This window comes from Mastacembelus armatus, chromosome 16 (assembly GCF_900324485.2).
Source record: "Mastacembelus armatus chromosome 16, fMasArm1.2, whole genome shotgun sequence".
NCBI classification, from domain to species: Eukaryota; Metazoa; Chordata; class Actinopteri; order Synbranchiformes; family Mastacembelidae; genus Mastacembelus; species Mastacembelus armatus.
In genome coordinates this window covers 9,037,870-9,058,402 of record NC_046648.1, presented here as the reverse complement: position 1 = coordinate 9,058,402, position 20,533 = coordinate 9,037,870, and the positions used below count along the sequence as shown (strand labels likewise).

Below are 20,533 nucleotides of genomic sequence, written 5' to 3'. Positions count from 1 at the left end.
TGTGTGTGTGTGTGTGTGTTTGTGTATGTATAAAGAGCAGAGAAACTCAGGCAACCACAGGCAGACATATGGCCCACATGTCCAGCAGATCAACTGGGGCTCTTTGTAACTCAGAGACTGTGGGAGAGCATGTGGCTGCATCTTCTACCGCTGCTATCAAGATTTGATTGCTTTGTGATAAAAGACGATTCCCAGAGTGACATCTGAGGACAGATTCATATGTGTGTGTTTCCTGATATTATATACTGTATGTTAAAACTACGCATTGGTCACACACATGCACATTCAGCACACACACCATACGCTCTCCAAATCTATGCCAAGTTTTAACTAAACACAAGGTCCTGTGACTTGTGTGAGAAAGTGGGACTATGACAGAGTGACTGCCTACATCGCTGCTCTGTGGGGACTACAGTGGGATCACTGCTAATGTCTGATGCGTGGCTCTGCATTGTCTTTGCAGTTAACCGTTTTATTATGTGAACAAAGACTCAGCAATAAAGAGAAGCCTCCCTTATTAAAGGCTCGCTTGCACAACTCTGCTTTGAGGAGGGATATTGTAACAAGGCTACTAAAAAAATAATACTGGTGAAATCAGCCAGATTCAGTGTTTTCCAAAGAATTACTATAATAAAGATAAAAAACAAACACATGTTGACCTATTACAAAAGAACGCAAGATGTCAAGGTGCCCTAGTAGGTTATGCCATAAATCCTTGTTTATTCTACAAGGGCTGTTCAAGAATAACTGTGAAAATTAAAGCACAAACAAGTGAGTACATTTTTTTTTTAGCCTCATATATTCACATTCAGTGCACGCTTTAAAATTGGCAGGGCAGTACCTGTCAGTATCTTTGGTGACATAGGGCCAAGGTGGCTCAGTAGAGGTCTTTGGACCATAGAAGTCAGCCAAGATGCGTTCCAGGTTGTCCTCAGTCTGAGTCTTGTTCACGATTTGTTTGATTAGGCTGGTGGAGATTGGCACAGCGCAGTGGGAAGCATCTTCATCCTCCCTGAGGGATAGAACGCAAACACAAACTCATTACAGATTGCTGTAACGAGACATGCCAAAGCGTAATGCATGTGATGGTTAGTGCGGTAAAATGCAACCAGTTTCCATTTGAAACAGACACTTCATAGACGATATATATTTTCAGCGATTCCCAAACATGTGCCATCTTTATCCAACGACGTACAGGTTCTCTTGCCAAACAGACACTGTACCAGCTGATTTCACTTATCTTCATTATGCTCTGCTCTGCTCAATGGTGCGATAAGTGATTGCTTGAAATGGGAACCTAGAGTACATAATTTTAGGGTCATAAAGGCACATGAATGTGAACCACCGCTGTATGTTTTGTCAGCAAATTTGGCTTGGAAGCATGTTTACTTATTCTACGCCAGAAACAATTCAAATATACTTTTCGCTTCACTATAGAACAAGACATCTCTTGACAGCAGCTGACTGTTCCCATTGTTCTCTTCTGAACAATTAAAGTGACCTCCAGTTAAACTCTGTTTTTACCCTGATACCTCAAAGTGGGTTGAATCTGCCTTTTGTTTTGGACATTTCTTTCTGACATGCAGTCTTGCTTCACAAAAACTAATTCACAAAGATCATAGTAAAAGCTAAACTAATCCTATCGAATACCTCAGACACTGGTCAATTATGGGTTCACAACAAGAAAAAAAAAAAAAGAACTAAATCCAAAAACTGTAATGGCTTTTTCTCTTTCATTGGGCAGCATCCAGTTCCACTTGGCTAAAGCAAAGCAGCCCCTTTACCCCAGAGCAGTAGTTTATTAATAGAGCCCATTGTGCTATAAAAGGAACACAGGGGCTGTTGCTTATGGATCTGGGGTAAGACAGAGGAGCGGGACAAGGTGTTGACAGGAAGCTTTTCATCCAGAGCAGTTCCTGCAGAGGGGAAACTGGAAGAGGCTTCTGATTGCAACCTTCAGTTTTCTAATGTGGTGGCCAACATTAGGAGAGCAGGACATAAAGGTTCTGGTTAAGACTTGTCTGTGTCTCTTGTGTTGCAGACCGCAGCTATGCTCTCTACCTCGTCCATTAGAGCCCACAACTATGTGTAATTACAGGAAGGAAAGATGATCTGTTGACCAGCAAACACTCAAGATTGGATCTGTCCTAGAGGTTTGGGTTTTTGAGGCTTGTTTGTATGTGTGTGTGTGTGTGTGTGCGCACAAAATATGCATATGTGTAAAGGTGCATTTACAATTGTGGCTTGTAGTGTATGTTTGTGAGGATGGAGAAGGATGAGGGATTGAGTTGGGGGGGGGGGAATACAAGCGAAGCAAGTCGGTGAGTTGATAGACGGCTTAGGCAGGGGATGGGTTGTAAACACAAGGAAGCACTGTGGTTACACTCTAGAAAGACAAGACACTTCTGAGCTTGCTTTTATGAAAGCACCAAAAGGAATTATCTTCTACAACAGGGGCCAAATATATTCCCATTCACTGTACAGCCACTGTGGTTCCTTTATTGCAGCTGAAATCAAAACAAAGTTTGTGACCAGATATCTAAACATTCAACAGTTACAGCAAAGATTCTCTCTTGGGGAGGCAGCTACACTCAGTTTACTTTGTTTACTCAGATCACCACTAGCTTGCTACCAAAGGGGTGATTTTGCTTCTATGGATTTGCATAAAACAACATAAATTACAGATGAAAAGAGAATAAACACAGTAGGAGCAACAACTATACATTATGTACATGTGGTAGTTATTTCTGGGGCCATCCATCCTGAAACATAAACGCTCATGTTACTGAAAGACACTCTGGATCAAAACATCTGTCATTTATATGTGTCTGACATGACATGAGGTAAAGTTGCGTGGAGTTGTGTTGTATTAGACCTGATATTTAACCTACATATGAATTTGAGACAACCAAAAATTTTGACAATCGACTCAGCATAGTAGAGCCTGCTATAATAAACTGTATGAAAAGCTGTCTCTTACAACAGCATATGGACAGTATAAGAAAGTGAGAACACACACTGACAAACTGGGACAGAGTAACAGGAGACGTGATGAATGTGACAGACTGCCCATGATGAAGTGGTGACTGTCACACTTATGCTGGCACACAACTAACCAAGACAATGACAGGCACAGACCACACACACAGATACGATGACACATGCGCTCATTCACCCACACGAACAAATACACACATAACATCCTTTCCACAAACACACAGAAATATGGAGCCAATGCAGGGCTAAAAACCTGCTCTCTGTTAGGGCCCCTATCTAAATGAGGTGTAATTATGGTCCAACCTGACATGTTGGATTTGGAGCTGTGGCTCAGCTGCTGCCAAGCTGGTTTCCTGTTCCCCTGAAGTGAGCCTAGATCCTCGTGATCATGTCTTCATGTTGGCTCACAGAAACCAGAATTGTGGTGTGACAGAATCTTAAGTAAGTGTCTCTCCATCTTCTCTAAATGGAGGCATAAAATCCTCATTACAGCAGGCCGTCATCAGACTTTGTCCTTTGCAGCAGTATGAGCTGTTCGTTGAGGACATATTACAGAGCACTCACCAAACATGAACTGACATGAATGAACGGTTGAACGGATTTCTGAGCTGTGCTTATATCACGGGACAGACAGAAAGGTTATGCAGATTTTTGTATTTGGACTTAAAGGTGAGACAGTTAATATAAATGAGATATTAAGTAAGACCTACTATTTAAACTGAAAAAATGTCAATTTTGTCCAATACAATGCACTGTACTAATGCATCGAGGTATAAAACCTCAAAAAGATAGTACTTCTTTTGTTTTACCTGGCCTGGAAAGTGAGATGGTGAGTGATGTCAGCCTCAGTGTTTAAGAGGGGCTCCTGGTGGCCCTGTCCATGAATCAGCTGGCTCTCTCTGAGTCCCAGACTCCTCTTCTCTATGTGGACGATTACCGGATCTGGCAAGTGGCTTCTCATGACAAACAGTGGACTGAAAACCACCTGAGACACGGGATTTATACAAAACAACCATAAATGAGACACAACACACAACAAAAGTGCACAGAATTGGACTGACAAAGCTCGCTAATAAATGACTGAATCTGATTATGATTTTAGATATTCTATAATTATTCCGCCAAGAATCCCTACAAAGAAAGTATTTTTTTTTATTCTATGTATTTCAGATATAATAATAAGATACTCTGTGGTTAAAAATATAGCAACAACATAACAGCAGTAAGATAACAGATAAAGGATTGGTGGTGTGCCTGCAACACCAAAACTAACAGGTGTCTAGACAAAACTTTAACTTTGCCCACAGTGTGGAAATAAATGATGTTCTTGCACAGGAAACTCACCACTCTCTGTTGCATGTGGGAGTCAGGTTCAATAGTGATAAGAGTACACCACACATAGAGTAATGAACCGCCAGAACAAGGCACCTGAAAGTAAACAGGATGTTACTGCTAAACAATTATCAAACCAACTGTCTAAATAAAAGCTTGATAATAATATTTACAGTATACACAAGCAGTTTGCAGATTTTTCAGTATGTCTCATATCCGACTGTTGTTATAGTTGGTTTACAGGAAAAAGACAGATCAAGGACACTCAATGGCATCTTGTTTGCAATATGTTTGTGGTTAGAAAGTAAAATATGGATATTTGATGATTTGAATATCTTTGCTATGTGTCACTCACAGACAGGATGTTTAATCAGTAACCTATTATCATGTTTTGTACTATAAAACTTATTTTTTGGCTGCTTCCAGTATTTAAAAGTTAAGTCTCACTAGAGCCCCAAAACACAATATCATGTCTGAAGCGAGTGACAAGTGCTCATGTGAGGTAATGGGCCATTACATGCAGTTAAATCTTGGCAAGATTTAAAGGCTGACAATATGCCCACTAAAGGCTGAGCACTCTTAATGTGTCACTGCTGTTCGTCCCATTTACTCCCTGGTCCTCATTGAGCACTGGGATGCGAAGGCACATTACAAGTGGTCTAGTTTATGACAGACTGGGGACTTAATTTGCTGGTGGGGACAACAGAGTGAAGAAAAAGAGACAGAATGAACATTCAGTTTTAATATACAGGCCCTTGCAAAACAGCTTTGCAGGGATGAGAATTTTGGCCAACAGATGGTCTATAGGCCTGATCCACCAAAAACACTCACCACTGGGTTTAAGGTCATCATGACCTCCTGTGTTTTCTCAAAAGACAAAGCCAAAAAACATGCTGAAAATTAAAGCTGGGGAGGATGAAGGTGAGATATGAAAAAAAGGAGTTATTTCATATGGATATGTAATACATACAATCAGAAGTCAGATCACAAAGGAGACACATATCAGCAGGAATGAGTTAGATAGTGGAACAGGTGGACTAGCTGGATGCCAGAGGATAAAATAAATAAAGAGGAGTTAACAACTACAAGATAGATGAGTAAGCCAGTGTGTGGGCGAGAGAGTAAGAGAAAGGGAGGAAACAAGAGTGAAATAGCAGGAGACAGAGAGCGATAGAGAGATCTAAGGACCCTGCTACTAGTCCAGGCAGCTCTCTCATTCAGAGCCAACACTCCATATGTGTAATGAATGGTTGATCTGAGAAGAAGAGATAACAGCTGAGGTTGGAGTGGAGTCAGAGATATTCAGACCCACACACAGAAGCTGGAGCTGTACAATAGCTAGCTGTTGTCAGCATGGGGTTTATAAAGAAAGAAAACAAAGATAGAGGCACACACAAAGACAAAGAACAAGAAAAATAAAGAACAAGAGCCAAAGCAGCAGGGATGGAGAGGAGTGATTGTCTGGCGTTATTCCAGCAGTTTGAAAGTGCCTTCAAAGGTTCTCCCTGTGCCCACATATCAGCTAGTGTTTCCTGTATATGGTTAGTGCTGTTATGAGAGAGCATAAACTGTATTTTCTGCCTCTCAACATGGTTGGGTTATGAGTTGGAGGGCCTTTGTAACCCTATCAGAAGGAAAGATCTCAGTCTGTTCTCTAGCGGTGTGTTAGCTCTGCCACTGTGGCCACCCAGGAGAAAGAGGATCCGGTCACAGTTGGTGGTCTAGTTACCAACTTCAAACGTGTGTGATCCAGAGCTGATTGGAAGTGGTGGTGTGTGTTTGTCTGGCTAGCACATTCAGCTTGCACTGGGACAGTCAACTCTTTCTGGAGCTACTACATGTGTGTTTTTCTCTCTGCCAATATATGTGTCAAGGAAAAAAAACGTAGATAGAACATCTGATTTTGATATGAATTCATCCCCAGCTCAGTCTGTCTGGAAGTTCCAGTGCCAGACTGCAGCCTAAATGTCATGTATAGTGACATGCCCTCAGTCCTGGTGTTCTTGTGTTGACTTACCTGTACAACAGAGCTGCTGCCCCCTTTATCCCGCCTCTCCAGCTGAACATCCTGGGACCAGTCTTCATCTCCTCGAGCCCTCACACACAGCTCTGTCATCTCTGCATCCTCCAGAACGTAGGAAGGTAACTTGGCTCCAGCCTCCAGGCAGTCGCAGTGTTCTTTAACCACCGTCTGACTGTCAGGGCCCACATAGTGCTGCACCACTCGCAGCTCAATGTCCTGAGTCAGGTAGCTGCACATCACCTGCCGCCCACAGATTATTACCTGGAGTCAAAAATGAAAAAAGAAGAACTGCCACAATTAGAATTAAAGCTGCATCTGAATCAGTAAAACCTCACCTGTCTTTACTTCTTACTACTAAATCTCCCATGCAGAGATAGCAGCACTACTGCTATTATTAAGGTTTTCTAAGGTCACTCTTACTGCATATACATATGCATATGTGAGAGCGTGCACACAAACACACACACAGATTTCTTCTTCTGCTTTACGTCATAGCCACAGATATACAGACAATGTGTGTGCAGGCTCACACAGCCAAGCCACAGCCACAGCGGAGCTGTCATCTGTTACTGACACAACTAATTAGGCTCAGAATTGATTGTTTCCACCACCCTCTGTGAGTGTGTGTGTTAAAGTCTTAGCATGTGAGTGCACGACTGTGGGTGTTCAGCAGGTTGTGGCACTGATAATGATTTTGGAGAGAAAGATATTGGCCTCTAATGAGGAAAACCTCTCCATCAAAGACAAGTTCAAAACACAGGCAAAAATTCAAATAACAGCAAATAGTAAAGAAAATTAACTTAAATAAAATTAAAGGAGAATAAGTGCAGATAAAACACTTTCAGTTGTCATATGCAGAGGTAAAAAGAAAAGTTTTTAGCTTGGACTTAAACATTGTCAGAGTTGAGGCTTGTCTAAAATCATCAGGAAGACTTTTCCAGATTTTAGCTGCATGAAACTGAAACGCTGCTTCTCCCTGTTTAGTTCTGACTCTGGGCACGAGCAGAAGGCCCGTCCCTGAATCGGGTCATCTCTGGTCTGGGTGTTGCCAATCAGGCTGATGTTATCAATGAAGTGCACTCCTCTTGTCCTTGGACAGCCACGTGTTCAGCGCAAGCAGCCGACTGAATTTATTGATCCTCCTTTTGATGTTTGGGAGAAGTCCACTGATAAATGACTGGATTTTCAATTTAATAAGTTTCTCCAACAGTTTAAGAGAAGTCCTGTTTTAAAACTTGGGATCCTCCCTTCCTGGTCTCCACTGCAACCACATACAAGATTAGGTGTTTGAGTCCTTTGGGGAAGGAGTGCTGCTATATCAGTGACCATGGCACTTGGGTAACCTCATGTAACAATTCTGTTGTTTATGTCAGCGATAGCAGGGAAAGACACTATAACATGCAGGTTCAGAGCAGCATTTTGGTCGGCAAAGCATTTATTACTGATAGTAGGTTTTGCCTTCTGATCACTGGGTCTGAACAGGAGTGTGTCGTGAAGTCCTTTTTTAGATTCTACAGCAAAAATCTTCATTTGTAACACACTGATTTCCTGAAGATATATCCGATAGTTTTGGCACAATGTGTTTTCTTTCCCAGACATGTTAAAAAAATAAAAGATCCGTGGCTGTAGTCACTCAGTAGGCCAGATTAGTCGTTAAAAGTAAAATATAATATTCTTCTTCCCTTTACAGATCAAATGATCAGTCAGTGATCCAAAAACAGATCAGCTATTCACTTACCTGCCAATGTGTGTGTGTGTGTGTGTGCGCGCCAATGTGGTGGTTTTGATATAAGGGGGATTAACAGTAATTAACATAAGGTGCGATTATAAATTATCTAACATGGCTGGAGCCAATTTCCTCTGTAGTGTAGGACATTTTTTTCTGTGCCACTCTGAGGCTGTGAATTAGATGTGACCAGTGCTCATCACTGCATCCAATGGGAACAAGGCGTAAACAAACTCAGGGACATGCAAGAGGAAGGAATGTGAGAGGCAGAGTCTGTTTTGTCTGGAGGAAGAGGGAGATATATGTGACACTTGACACTGTTTACATAAAGTGTCACAGCTATAATCTGATGGCATCTCTGCATTTTCAGTAATACAGCAAGGCTACCTTGCTTTTGTGGAAAACTGTAAATATGATTCACCACTACTCTTGCTGTAAAAAGGCAAATGTTGTCAGTGCTGGTTTATTATTTCTGGTAATCTTTCTGACAATCTGCATTGATGGGGCACATTGTGGATTGCTTCAAGCTCCTAACCCTTTTTATTGCTATAAAAACAGAACTCAACCTGCTGCTAGACAAAAAGTCTGACAATACAAAATCACAGTATAGGAATGGAAAAAACTGGAGATTAAAAAGTTCTAATCCAAAAATGAACACTGTGAAAAAGGTTGGGACCTCCAAGTGAAATATGCTGTAACAGCAGTAGGCCGGCCCAATATAACAAATGTGGCCCTGCTTTTTCTGTGGTTCTAAACTACTTACAAGAATTTTATTACAGGTTATTGGCAAAATACTGTAACCTGCAGGATCCATATATTCTTGATTATTTTGAAAACCTTTGGTCCTTGTTCAGTGCTATGGTGTATCTGCACCATGAATCTCACTTGTCAAACAAAAAAATTGTGGCCTGTATTGTGTCTTATGGCTTGGGTTTTCTGTAAATTAAATTTGGGTTGGGTAACACTCCATTGTCTCTCCTATTATTGCTTAAACTATCTACCAAGCTCTATTGACAATTTTGCCAATGAATCTTTTTGTGGGTATAAGACATTTTAAATGCATCGTTTTTTTTTAGTCCCAGATGATTGTTTTTTTCTGTTCAGTGTCTGCTAAAGAAGACATTGAGAATGCTGAAAGCTTCAGAAAATGACAGCAAAAACATTTTTCTTGTAAAAACAAACATGTTTTCAGAATGGAAAATCTAATACTTTTAGATTTATATTCATGTTTATGTTCCATGTCTAGAATAAACACATTTATTTACGTTTACTGAAAAAAACATTCAACCTACCACATCGGTTGTGTAACGATGCCTACGGCAAAAAATAACGTGCTTACTACTGTTTATTTTTTCCTTTAATATTTCAAAGTTTAACCACAGTCTGACAGTACCTGTTTCTGGACGCCACTGAGCTGCACTACTTTGATGATGAGTGAAGCAGTGCGTCCTTTGTACTGAATAGTCCTCAGCAGGGTCCCTATGTTGTCCACGCTGAAGGCCTCTGACCAGCGCCAGTTCCCCCATCCCTCAATGCAGATGTGCAGCAGCTGCAGGATGGCACAGAGCAGGACACACACATAAAATCAAAGAGAGAGAACACCAGACATCAGAGGTCTGCCTGCCCTTTATTTATCCCTGAGCAAACAGCAAGTAAACACCATTATTGTTTGTTTGAAAGTGCTGGGTAAGGGGGAGAAGAACAACAAAGATCCTGTTTACTGGTGCTGAACAGGCCTGCTTCTGTTGGAAGGAGAAATGCAAGGTTGAACACAATAAACTGGTGGAAAACAGCTGAGGTGGAAGCTTTTTATGGCCACAGTTGTATGTGTGTGTGTGCACTTGTGTGATTGAATGTGGAAGACTGTTCTCCACACGTCTAAATAAGAGGCAGAGAGTTTGGCTCAACCTTTTCAGCTTCATGTCATTTACTTCATTGTGAAGCAAATCCATGTGTGTGGCTGGCAGTAAACATAGACTCAGGAGGACAGCAATAAACAGACTGTCCTATCTATATTCAAACAACTTTATAGTGGTTACAATCTTCTGACCAATTTCCACATCATTCCTTGTACTGTTAGCCACAACATGGAAGCCGGGCTGAAATTATGTAATGAAGCATAATTCCTAAGATAACTACATCTGTAAACAGTCTGTAGACTACCATTTAAGTATCTTTAACAATGTAATACAAAACAATAAGCCCCTTAAGTTTTAAATAAAATATCCAGAAGTGCATTTCATTGTAGCCTTTGCTGGAGGACCCTTCACCTAAATCCTCTAATGAAATATTTTGTACAAATGACAAGCGAGCTGGTCAGATCCATCCTTACTACTTCTCACTACAGGACGCTGAGCAATACATGATGAGGAAACCCATTTACGTGAGTGCTATTGTGACAATATGGTCACAACAGCCCCCTCAGTCAGGTGGCTGACCTTCCACCTGACTGAACTCTCTAAGTCAGTCCCACTGCCAACATGAGTTCAACCTTGCAACAGTCTGTGGAGATTCTCAGTGGTCTTACTTGCAACAGTACGAACACGTGAATGCGAGCGATGGATGGGTTCAATGCTCTCCCGGAGGAGTAAGTGACCAGATTGAAACACTGAAAAGCATTTTTTTTTTTTTTTTGAAGACTTACACTTTTGTTCGTCGCTTCAGTGTGCCAAAAAATTTAGACAATATGTTTTAAGGAAAACAAATTATTCCTGATGTCAAAGAGCACTGGGTCTCTGGTCAAGACCTATGTTTCTCTCCGCTGCAGTCTTTCCGCACTGTTTGAAGGCAGATTTCTTTACAACAACATTCTTAATCAAAGCCTGAATTCACTTTCTTTGACATAATCCCTCCTCCTTGTTGGCTCAGTGAAAATGACATAATTTCTCAGATCTCCTGCTCGGAGGACTTACTCACAGGAAAAGTGGCAGAGCGGTGTAAACAACCAGGTGGCAGAGGTTAAGGTTAAGCCTGAGGGTGGAGAACCACTAGATGATCCCCATAAACCAGCACTAACATTATAATCAAGACCAGTTAAGATCACGGTGCTTTGAGGAAAACTTTGAAAATATCTGTAATTTGCGATTTTGTACCATTCTGCATCTGTCTCTCTTTAAGTGGCCTATATCAGCTACAGTCTTTAAGATTTTGAGTCATCCCAGACTAGTGTTAATTCTGGCCAAAATCTTGTAAAGGCAAACCCATCAGAGATCTCTCCTTTAACAACAGCACCATCAGCAAGGACTGATTTGTTATTTCAACACTTTCTTTCTTGTTTAACCCTTTTCTCAGTTCACTTTATCACGCCTGTGGCTCAACTTGACCTTTAAGGGAGAAGTCATAATAATGTCTCTCCTCAAACTTCAAACAACTTCAGCTGCCACTCTTGTTTTAATTCATCATCGCTCTGACTCAAACGGTGAAAGGAAAAAACAGATGAACTGGACACGTAGGACAACAAGAATGAAAAATAAGAAGCTGCTTTGCCTCTTTGTGACTTATCCAACTGTTGTGACATTGAGAAAACCCAGTCAGCCACATGTGGTACTTTTAAACACATGTATTATGGTAAGAGCTGAATTAAACGTAACAATGTAACAACATGTTTCATTCAACCTGTTAAGGCAACGAACAAAAAAATATCAGGTCTGTAAAAATGTGATTCCCTTACTAATATCTTGACAAAGACAACATTTCAGGCAAAATCAGCCTTCAGCTTGTAACCTCAGCTCCTAATTAAATTTTATCTCATCTCCAGATAAATAGTTTTAAGAACTCCTACATTCACCCTCAGCCACTGGCGCTGAGGTGAAGATTTTCTGTCCAAAACCAACTAAGAATGCATCTGTCAAATATGATTATTTCCTAATTTAGGTATTGACTCTGAAAGAAATCTAAAATTCTCTCATCGTTTCCCTTAAATTCCCAGGGAGAGATTGTGATTATGGCTGACTGATGGTAGACTCTTAGTTTCCAGCACATTACTGAGGCTCAGCTCTTGGATCCCGAGTGATTTGCTTAGGAATTATTAAACTGAGTAATTGGATGCAACTACACAAAGCATTTTTCATTTTTCATTCTGTGGCTGCATTGCACTGCGTATTGTTATCTGTTTCAGCAATAGCTATGACATAGTGAACAAGATTTGACCAGTATAATGTCAAACTGCCGCAAGCTCCGACATTAAAGAATACAAAAATCCATTGGATTTATCTTGACCAATTGTAGTGATATATCATCAAAACACTTTAGTTAAATATATATCTCAGTCATTACAAAATAAAACCACCAATCATTGATTTCAGTTCTTTGACTGAAGTGACTCCAGGTCCTGATACAGCTATTGGTTTGGTAGTAAATCACAGCCTTGTATCATCATGGAGCTTTAATAGTGGCATGTTTGTCCAAATGCACTAATACAGCAATGATACAGAGGATTTATCTCAGTTCCATTGAGATGATTCGAAATAGGGTTGTCCATTCCTGCTTGAACTGAATCAACTCCATGTACACAGTCCAGGATGCTTACTCTAAAACACTTAGAGGCTACAGGTACTGTTCACTGTTGAGCCCATAATGATGCTTTGACAGATGGCGTGTTTTCAAATCAAAGCCCCTTCAGAAATAATGACTAACCTAGATGTAGCAAGGAACACCTGGCTATTGAACCAAATATCAGAGGGTCAGAATCACAACATTCAAATCCACATAGATCATATGTTGAGACCATGCATGGTCTTATCACAGAATCAGTACCACATGGACATTAGGAAACCCCACCACCTAGATTTGCCAGTTACTATGGAAATTAAATGCAGAACCCAAACACTGGACTGACACATTCACAAATGGTCTTAATGTCTGTGAATTACCATCTCCACCCGCCTGAACTGTAAGTTATATTCAGTGAATCAACCAACTAAATTCCATCATGGGTACGATGTCATGTCTACTGAACATTGCTTAACCATTGCTTAATCCTGTCCCAGAAGATAGTTTCCTGTAAATAAGGGTAAAGTATCAGTCAGTCATAGCTAAGGCAATGACTACCAACTTCCTGGTAAACAGAGCCATTGCTTCACTCAAATGGCAAACACTCAAGTTTATACTTTGATAATGTGTCAGGACAAATGTAGGCACATGCATAGACGTACAGAGAATCTCTTTCTTACATGGACACACACACACACACACACACACACACACACACACACACACACACACACACACACACACACACACCCCCCAATGCCCTGCAAACCCTGTCCCCTGCAGACAGAGTGACTCACTCCTGCCACTGTAACCACTATCCGTCTATTGTCCTCTTGGAGGAATGTGCTTGGGCCCACATAACACAAATTAAGTGTCTGTCCGCAGTGGAGATGTAATCATCATTCCTGGATGCTGCACAGACAGGCTGACAAAGCCGCAGTGGTTATTGGTCGTCTACCCATTACTACCATTCCATCTCACTCAGACTATACTAGGGGATCTGAGACGTGGGGACATGGAGTAGAGGTATAAACAACACAAGCAGCTTTCCACACAAGTTTCCATAACAAGGCCAAATACTCTTAGATGGGTGATTACCTCTAAATTTAGCCCAGAGCAAGCTTTATGTTTAAATTAAGCTTCCTGAAGCTTGAGACATTTTAAATTTGAAAATGATGTGAACTCAATTTCATATTCCAAACATTTAAAAAAAAAACAGTCTGACAAGTCTCAGTACTGCCCATCTTATTTTATGTTATCTGGGCGTCGATGAGACCAGAGGGATGTGGAACAGAGGCCTGTCTTGTCTGGTCAGATTTCTTTGGGACCATAGAGCTAGCTGGCCACCTAACAAATGAGAAACAGGTTTCTACTTAGACACAAAACAAAAGAATATGGACTACTTTGTCTGGTTGAAAGGATGAGTATGTGAGCACAAAAGAGAAGTAGACAAAGTTGAACTGCAGTGAGAGGGAAAAAAGGAGCATAAATGAGTTAAAGAGCAGAAAGACACAACAACATCATTGCCAGGGCAGTGATGGCTAACCCATGTAACATGAGGGAATTATGGCGACTTTAACAGCTGTCTGCAAGGCTTTTCTTCTACTTGGCTCCCTCTCTTTGACAAAAGAAGCAAGACAGTCCAACATCAAAGCCCAGATTTGCAAGTCTAAAAAGCGGTTTGAGAGCTGGAAGAAGGTACAGAGAGGAGGCATTGTGTGGGTCCGTGGTTGACAGAGGAGATGTTAAGAGGTTTGTGCTCGAATAACACTGTTCCATAGTTCTCTCTCTGGTTTCTACCAAGGCATCTTAGACATCCAGGGCCTCAAAGGTTCCAGGAGATGCAGATGCAGCAAGTGTTTGCACTAAATGATGGGACCTGACAAAAGGAATACTGTCTGAAAGGAGTGAGGTTTGAAAGCTGCCTGGTTGGGGTATGTAGGAGTCAGTGGTTTAAGCACATTAGCAAAACAGGGAGCTTGTCTTAGTTTAAGTTCACCTGAGATGGCACTGAAATAAAACTATTTGCATGCTACACACATACAACATGCTGCTGAATAAATCTAGAGTAGACAGACAGGCGTAAATGTATAACCTAAAGCTTTATTGCTACAGCCATCACCACAAAATTGTTGTTTAATGAAACTGGGGCTTGACAGATGTATAACAAGATGCGTTTCTGGGTCTTAGGCTGTCATGTGACCTGTAATTTCTATTGTGGCCACTTCACCAAAATCTCAACGCAAACCAAGTGCCATTCCCGTGGGACCGGTTAGACAACACTGAGGTGCTGTCCATGGTGCTGAACCCAGGGCAGCACCAATGGGACCTTAACGCTTACTGATAGTCCACGTGCACCTGTCTGTCTTCTGTCTGTCTGCGTTTTCCGTTATGTGTATTCAAAATATTCTGATTTTCAAAGCACAGTGAAATTACAAGGCTGAAGTCTGTTCAAAAGTTTTCAAAAGTTCAGTTTATGGGAAGCTCTAAGTTTCGTGTCATTAATTTCCCATAGTGAAAAAAAAACAAACAAAAAAGACAACAACAATGTTCCAGACCCAGAACCACAGGGAATGCATGATGTCCAAAAGAAACTTTTCACCTGGATAATGTGGTTTGTGCGCTGACTATATAGGGATGCTGCCTGCCCTGGTATCTGTTTGTCTGTTTGTACATTAGGAGTAGTACTCAAATTATAGGAAAGAAATATCTCTACTGAATGCATTAGTTGATTTTATATTGCTTATACTTTTTTTTATGCTGCTTTGTTACATGTTCACTACTCTTTCAAAACAAACAGGACAAAGGACATCAACTACAGTGAGGGACCTCATTTTCTGACTGACATCACAGTACAACATGGGCTGGTTAAAACTGGGATCCCAACTGAATAAATCTGCTGTCACAATGCAGCCCAGGGCCATTAAAATATACCAACACTTTTGTCATGTGGAGACCAACCAGAAATGGTTCTGCTGCCCAAACTGGGTTGCAAGTCAAGACCATTTTCTGCAGTTTCAAAGCCATGGATTTGATAGAAAGGATGAAACATATTTTATAAACTGCTAACACATTGATGTGCTTAAAAAGATTTACAACAAATATGAGATTCTAACAGCTAATTAAATTAATCCCCTCATTTCAGGGGGAGAACTTCCTCTGGGACAAACTACACAGGGAGTGGAATTACTTAAAAATATATACACACACACACAGAGTCACAACAGACCAATGGCTCATGAGACGTAAACCATATAAACCCAATAAAATCTCACAGCCAATCCAAGTAAGAGTGAGAAAACAAACTCTTCTAAATACTGTGGTGAGTTTGAAGGGATGAAAGAATTAACCATGCAGAGATAAAAAGAAAAAGAGGGTGGTGAAGGTGAAAACTGACTGTCCTCCCTGTACTGTACTCATGAAAATCTTGGCTGTTGGCAGCTGTGGTGGAGAGCTGGACATGTTGCACGTTGTTTTAAAAAGGTCGAATGAGGACGGGCGGGTTGCACAAAGAGGAGAATGTGTCTCCAGAATACTCAAGAGATGCTGATTTAAAAAATTACTGGCAATATAATGATGTTGAAATATTTTCTGTGTTTTTGCAATATAAGGCATGATAAACAAGAGGAATATACTATTCACTCAGGCCTGTCTCCAACAAGCACTGCTGGGAAAAAAATGTTTCATTTACGTTTAAAAGGGAAGTGCCAGTTTCTTAAAAACAAACACTCCAGACTCAGCCCTCCTCCCCTCCAGGCAGGAGTGTTGTAGGAATGTACATATGAATATGCAGCACCAAAAAGCCACAAATCTTTAGTTTCACAGTTTAGAACAGATTTTCTACCCTGGTCAATAAAGTTGATTCAAAGATACTCATGGGTAAAACTGATGTATTTTTTCTGACATGCACTGTATTAATGAGAATGTAAGTAATATATTAATTAGAAATAAGAACGGCAACTTTCTATGAAATTGATCATCCAAACCACAATACATTTTAGTAAACAGGTGTTAAAAAATTGAAATAATTGAATATGATTTCTTTAAAGCTTTTAAGAGGTTTGGCTCCAAAGAATACATGATTGACTAATGATGTACTAATTAGTCAGATTACAATGGTACTATTATCTACTATGGAATGTAGTAGTGTATATGCACTGTACCACTGTGGATCTGGCTATTGAGAATTTGTCATGTCTTGTAAACCCATGAAGGATGGCTGTGGCTTAAGAGGCGGAGTATGCCGTCCACAAATTGATTCCCATCCCTTGCTGTTGATGAGACACTGAACCACAAACTGTTCCCCAGCAACCAAGCAGCACCTTGCAAGGGAGCTCGCTGCCCCTGGGCAGCATCCTCACCTAATAACAACTGCATGTTTCACATGAAGTGGGAGGATGTTCTGTCTCTATAACGCCTGACTCAGTGATTCACACAAAATTTGTATTTTCATGTCAAAAATATTAAAATAACTATGATATACATTATGCATCTTAAAATGTCATCATCTAGCAGATGTATTCAACATTGTTTGACTTTTATTGAGTAAATTATTCCTGTGAGGGCTGTTTCAGAGGACCTGCCTGGGCAAGATTAACAGTGTTACAGAATAAACTGTTACACACCGATGAACCATTAATAATCACTCTGTGGGGGTGGATTTTTCATGCGTCGGTAGTTCAAATGGGTTTATACACAAACCATCATTAAAATGTAAAGATTAAAATCAATGTTTAACCTTTGCCTAATAACGTTCACCAACTTTTCTATTTTCTTCCCTTTTTATGTACCCTAAGTAAACGCATGGTAAAAAATCAGACTTCCTTTTAGACCAGCTCAGGGGATAAACAGGAAAGTGTTGGTTTCTCCAGAGACCGAAGTGGACAGCAGTTCCTTTTCATCAACACATCCATCTCCCTCTCTCCGGCCAGTCAGTGTGTGGGTTAAACTGACTGGAGCTAAAATCTCCCAAAGGGTCAGTCTAATGTAATGCAGCCAAAGCTTCCAAATCTTGGATGAACAGCACAACTAAACCACTTCACATGAGGGCAGTGTTTCTTAAACAATTGGTTAGAACAGTGAAATATGAAATCCTAACTTAAGAAAAGAACTGATACATTTTAAGGGATAAGTATACTTATGTTTGAATAAACAGCTGTAAAAAACAAAACCTGTTATTAACTAAAAACAAGTGCCATAGTAGAATGACACAGCAAAGAGCTTTGGGCAACAGACACAACACACAAAATGCAAAGCCCCTTATGCATACACACACGACGACACAGGAGTACACACTGTACAACATAGCACACTGTTTATTACTCACTCTCTTTACTCGCAGACACACAGACACACACACGCACACACACGCACACACATGCACACGCGCGCGCGCACACACACACACACACACACACACACACACACACACACACACACACACACACACACACACACAAAATACCTCCCTGTCATGCCTTCTTCCAACAACATGGCCAATGTCTCCACAAACTAATAGTCCTGGGCCGCTATCTCCAGCACATTACCCTTGGGAACAACACACACAAACTACAAGACAACAGTGACACACAATATCACACACACCCATACCAACATGCATCCACAGAGAGACAGGGAGAACTCTACTGTGGAAGCCTGTAGCTGGAGTAAATTAGAATTGTGAATATTCTTTGTAGGCACTTAAAAAGTCCTTCCCAAATCCAGGGGGCTTTTTACGCCCCTCTCCCTGCTAACCACACTAACCACAGGGATTTCCATCAGCCAGGCTGCATCCTGTACTGAGCAGCCAGATATTTCAACCATCCACACCACACCACAAGCCAGAACCCTGAAAAACAGCAGGGTGGGGACAGTGAGTGTGTTTGTGTGCTTAAGTGCAGAGAGTGTGTTTTACGTTATTACACATGATCATCTTGGCATTTTTAAACAGATGTATCAATCTATGTTTCTGTAGCAATCTTTCTATCTGTTCCTCTCTCTCTCTCTCTCTAGTCATGTGTGTTTAGAAACGTCTTCACCTTGGCTGGTAATTGCTGGGGTGTGAAGGCATGCTGTGCTCAGAAGAGAGAAACTAGGCTGAGAAGCCTGACAGACTCCAGGCCTTAGGAAGCATTTCATCACAATGTGTATATGTGGGTCTGAGTGTAAACTTATGGGCATGAATTTGATCAAGTCTAAAATGAAAGTGGGCTCTAAAGATGCGACTGCCGCAATTGGCTCGTTTAACATATCTCACAGATATAACTGACAGCAGAAACAAGGGGGGTGGGGGTTGAGAGGGTGGCAGGGAGATGGGCAGAAACAGTGGAGCAAAGAGAGGGTATGTGACCTGAGCTAAGGGTTCACATTTCACTGCAAAAACACTCTTCAGAGTGCTCTTCAGAGAGAAGTGACACCTATTTGGAGGTATGTCAACATCATGGAAAGTGTATATTGGTTAGACTGCTCAGAATCGCAGACACTCGGCACCCGTTATTCATACAAAGACACACAAAAGCACACACAGGAGACTGCAAGATTTTAAATATGCCTCCCTGTTTTTGGTGAAGCTGAAAGAACAGCAGGCCTGTTCATTTAGGAAGGTCCTTCTCCCCATCCAGACTCTTTTTGATGATGTTTATGGACCGGAAATAGGAGATTAAAATTGGATAAAAGGATTTAATGTATGACAATAAAGTACAATTGGCAAGCCTACTCATGTATGCTTACTTAATGTGCTGTGTATCATGAACAGGGAGAAATGGGGAAGGTGGGAGGAACAAAAAGATAGCAGCAGACACATTTTTGGCTAAGCAGTCCTCTAAGCCAATCTGTGAGTGTTAGGAGCATGGCTCATCCTTTGCACCCGCTTCTTATTTTCCATGTCCTCCTGTTTTTCTCGAGTAGATCTGCACAGCATCCCCTCTGACAACTTTATGCTACCCTCCTTTGCAAATTTATAATTCCCTATGCATTCTTCCCCTGTCTCTCCTTTTTCACTTCTGCTGTCTCTCTTTCTCTCCCCTAGTTCTCTTCATATCAAGATGATCTCATGTCCACTGAGTTCTCAGGGGAGGCAGCAAGAGAAAGGGGGACAGATTATTTTACAACAACAAATTATTAGCTCTGACTTGTGTGTGTGTGTTTGTGTGTGTGGGGCTAGGGGACAGGTCAGCTGGGATGCATACATCATACCACAGCCATGAGGACAGTCCGATGGCTTGCCTTCTCAACAGGTCCCAGGCCTCCCAGATAAGAAAAGCCATGAACATCAGGGGTGGGGAGCGTGTACTTGAGCATTTGCATTTGTGTGTTTGATAAAGAGGGAAAGGTTGGCTCAGGATAGGTTGGGACGTAGCATTAGATGAACCTTGGTGGTGATTAGGAGGCTGTGAGGGTAAAATTAAGAGAAAGAGCTATGCTAAGGTCAACAGAGTAGAGAGAGACAAACCAGGTCCACTGACAAATCAATGTGACTACAGATGATGGAAGGAAAATAAAAGGTACACAAAGACAACTGTATGAATCCAAAAGAGAAGAGACTTGAATGGCCAAAGAACAACTCAGGCCAGATGTGGACTATGTCTTTAGAGTAATCCAAGACCATAACCCCAAATAGATGGATACAACTAATGGGGGTGTGACAGTGATTAAAAAAAAAAAAAAACAGTCACCTTCTAGCCAGAGCCCAAGACAGAGCAGGATAGGCATTTACAGGCCAGTGCCAGCACAAGTCAGACACAGGCTAATGGGCTCAGCTAACATGGCCATAAACACCATGCAGGATTGAGAAAGGGACAAGAATGCTGCTTGGAAGCTATGTGCTGCTGTTGGATACTTTTTAAAGACATAAACGTCCAGATGAGACCCAAGACCAAGTCTACTGATCTCATCGAGCTGATGGAGGTGAGGCATCAGCTGAGCCAACAACAAGGACATGTGGTACAGCTATGGTTTAGAGTGTG

At 41.2% G+C, this 20,533-nt stretch overlaps 1 protein-coding gene across 4 annotated transcripts in view; it reads right to left on the bottom strand.

Moving 5' to 3' along the window:
• vps13b (vacuolar protein sorting 13 homolog B) overlaps nt 1-20,533 on the bottom strand; it is a 293,943-nt gene that overhangs the window by 21,016 nt on the left and 252,394 nt on the right. For all 4 annotated transcript variants that reach the window (XM_026293824.1, XM_026293825.1, XM_026293822.1 and 1 more), the window contains exons 47-51: nt 9,472-9,627; nt 6,347-6,613; nt 4,342-4,425; nt 3,807-3,982; nt 842-1,012 (exon numbers count right to left, since the gene is read on the bottom strand). In XM_026293824.1, the coding sequence (XP_026149609.1) occupies nt 842-1,012; nt 3,807-3,982; nt 4,342-4,425; nt 6,347-6,613; nt 9,472-9,627 (854 nt within the window). The remainder of the gene's footprint in view (nt 1-841; nt 1,013-3,806; nt 3,983-4,341; nt 4,426-6,346; nt 6,614-9,471; nt 9,628-20,533) is intronic.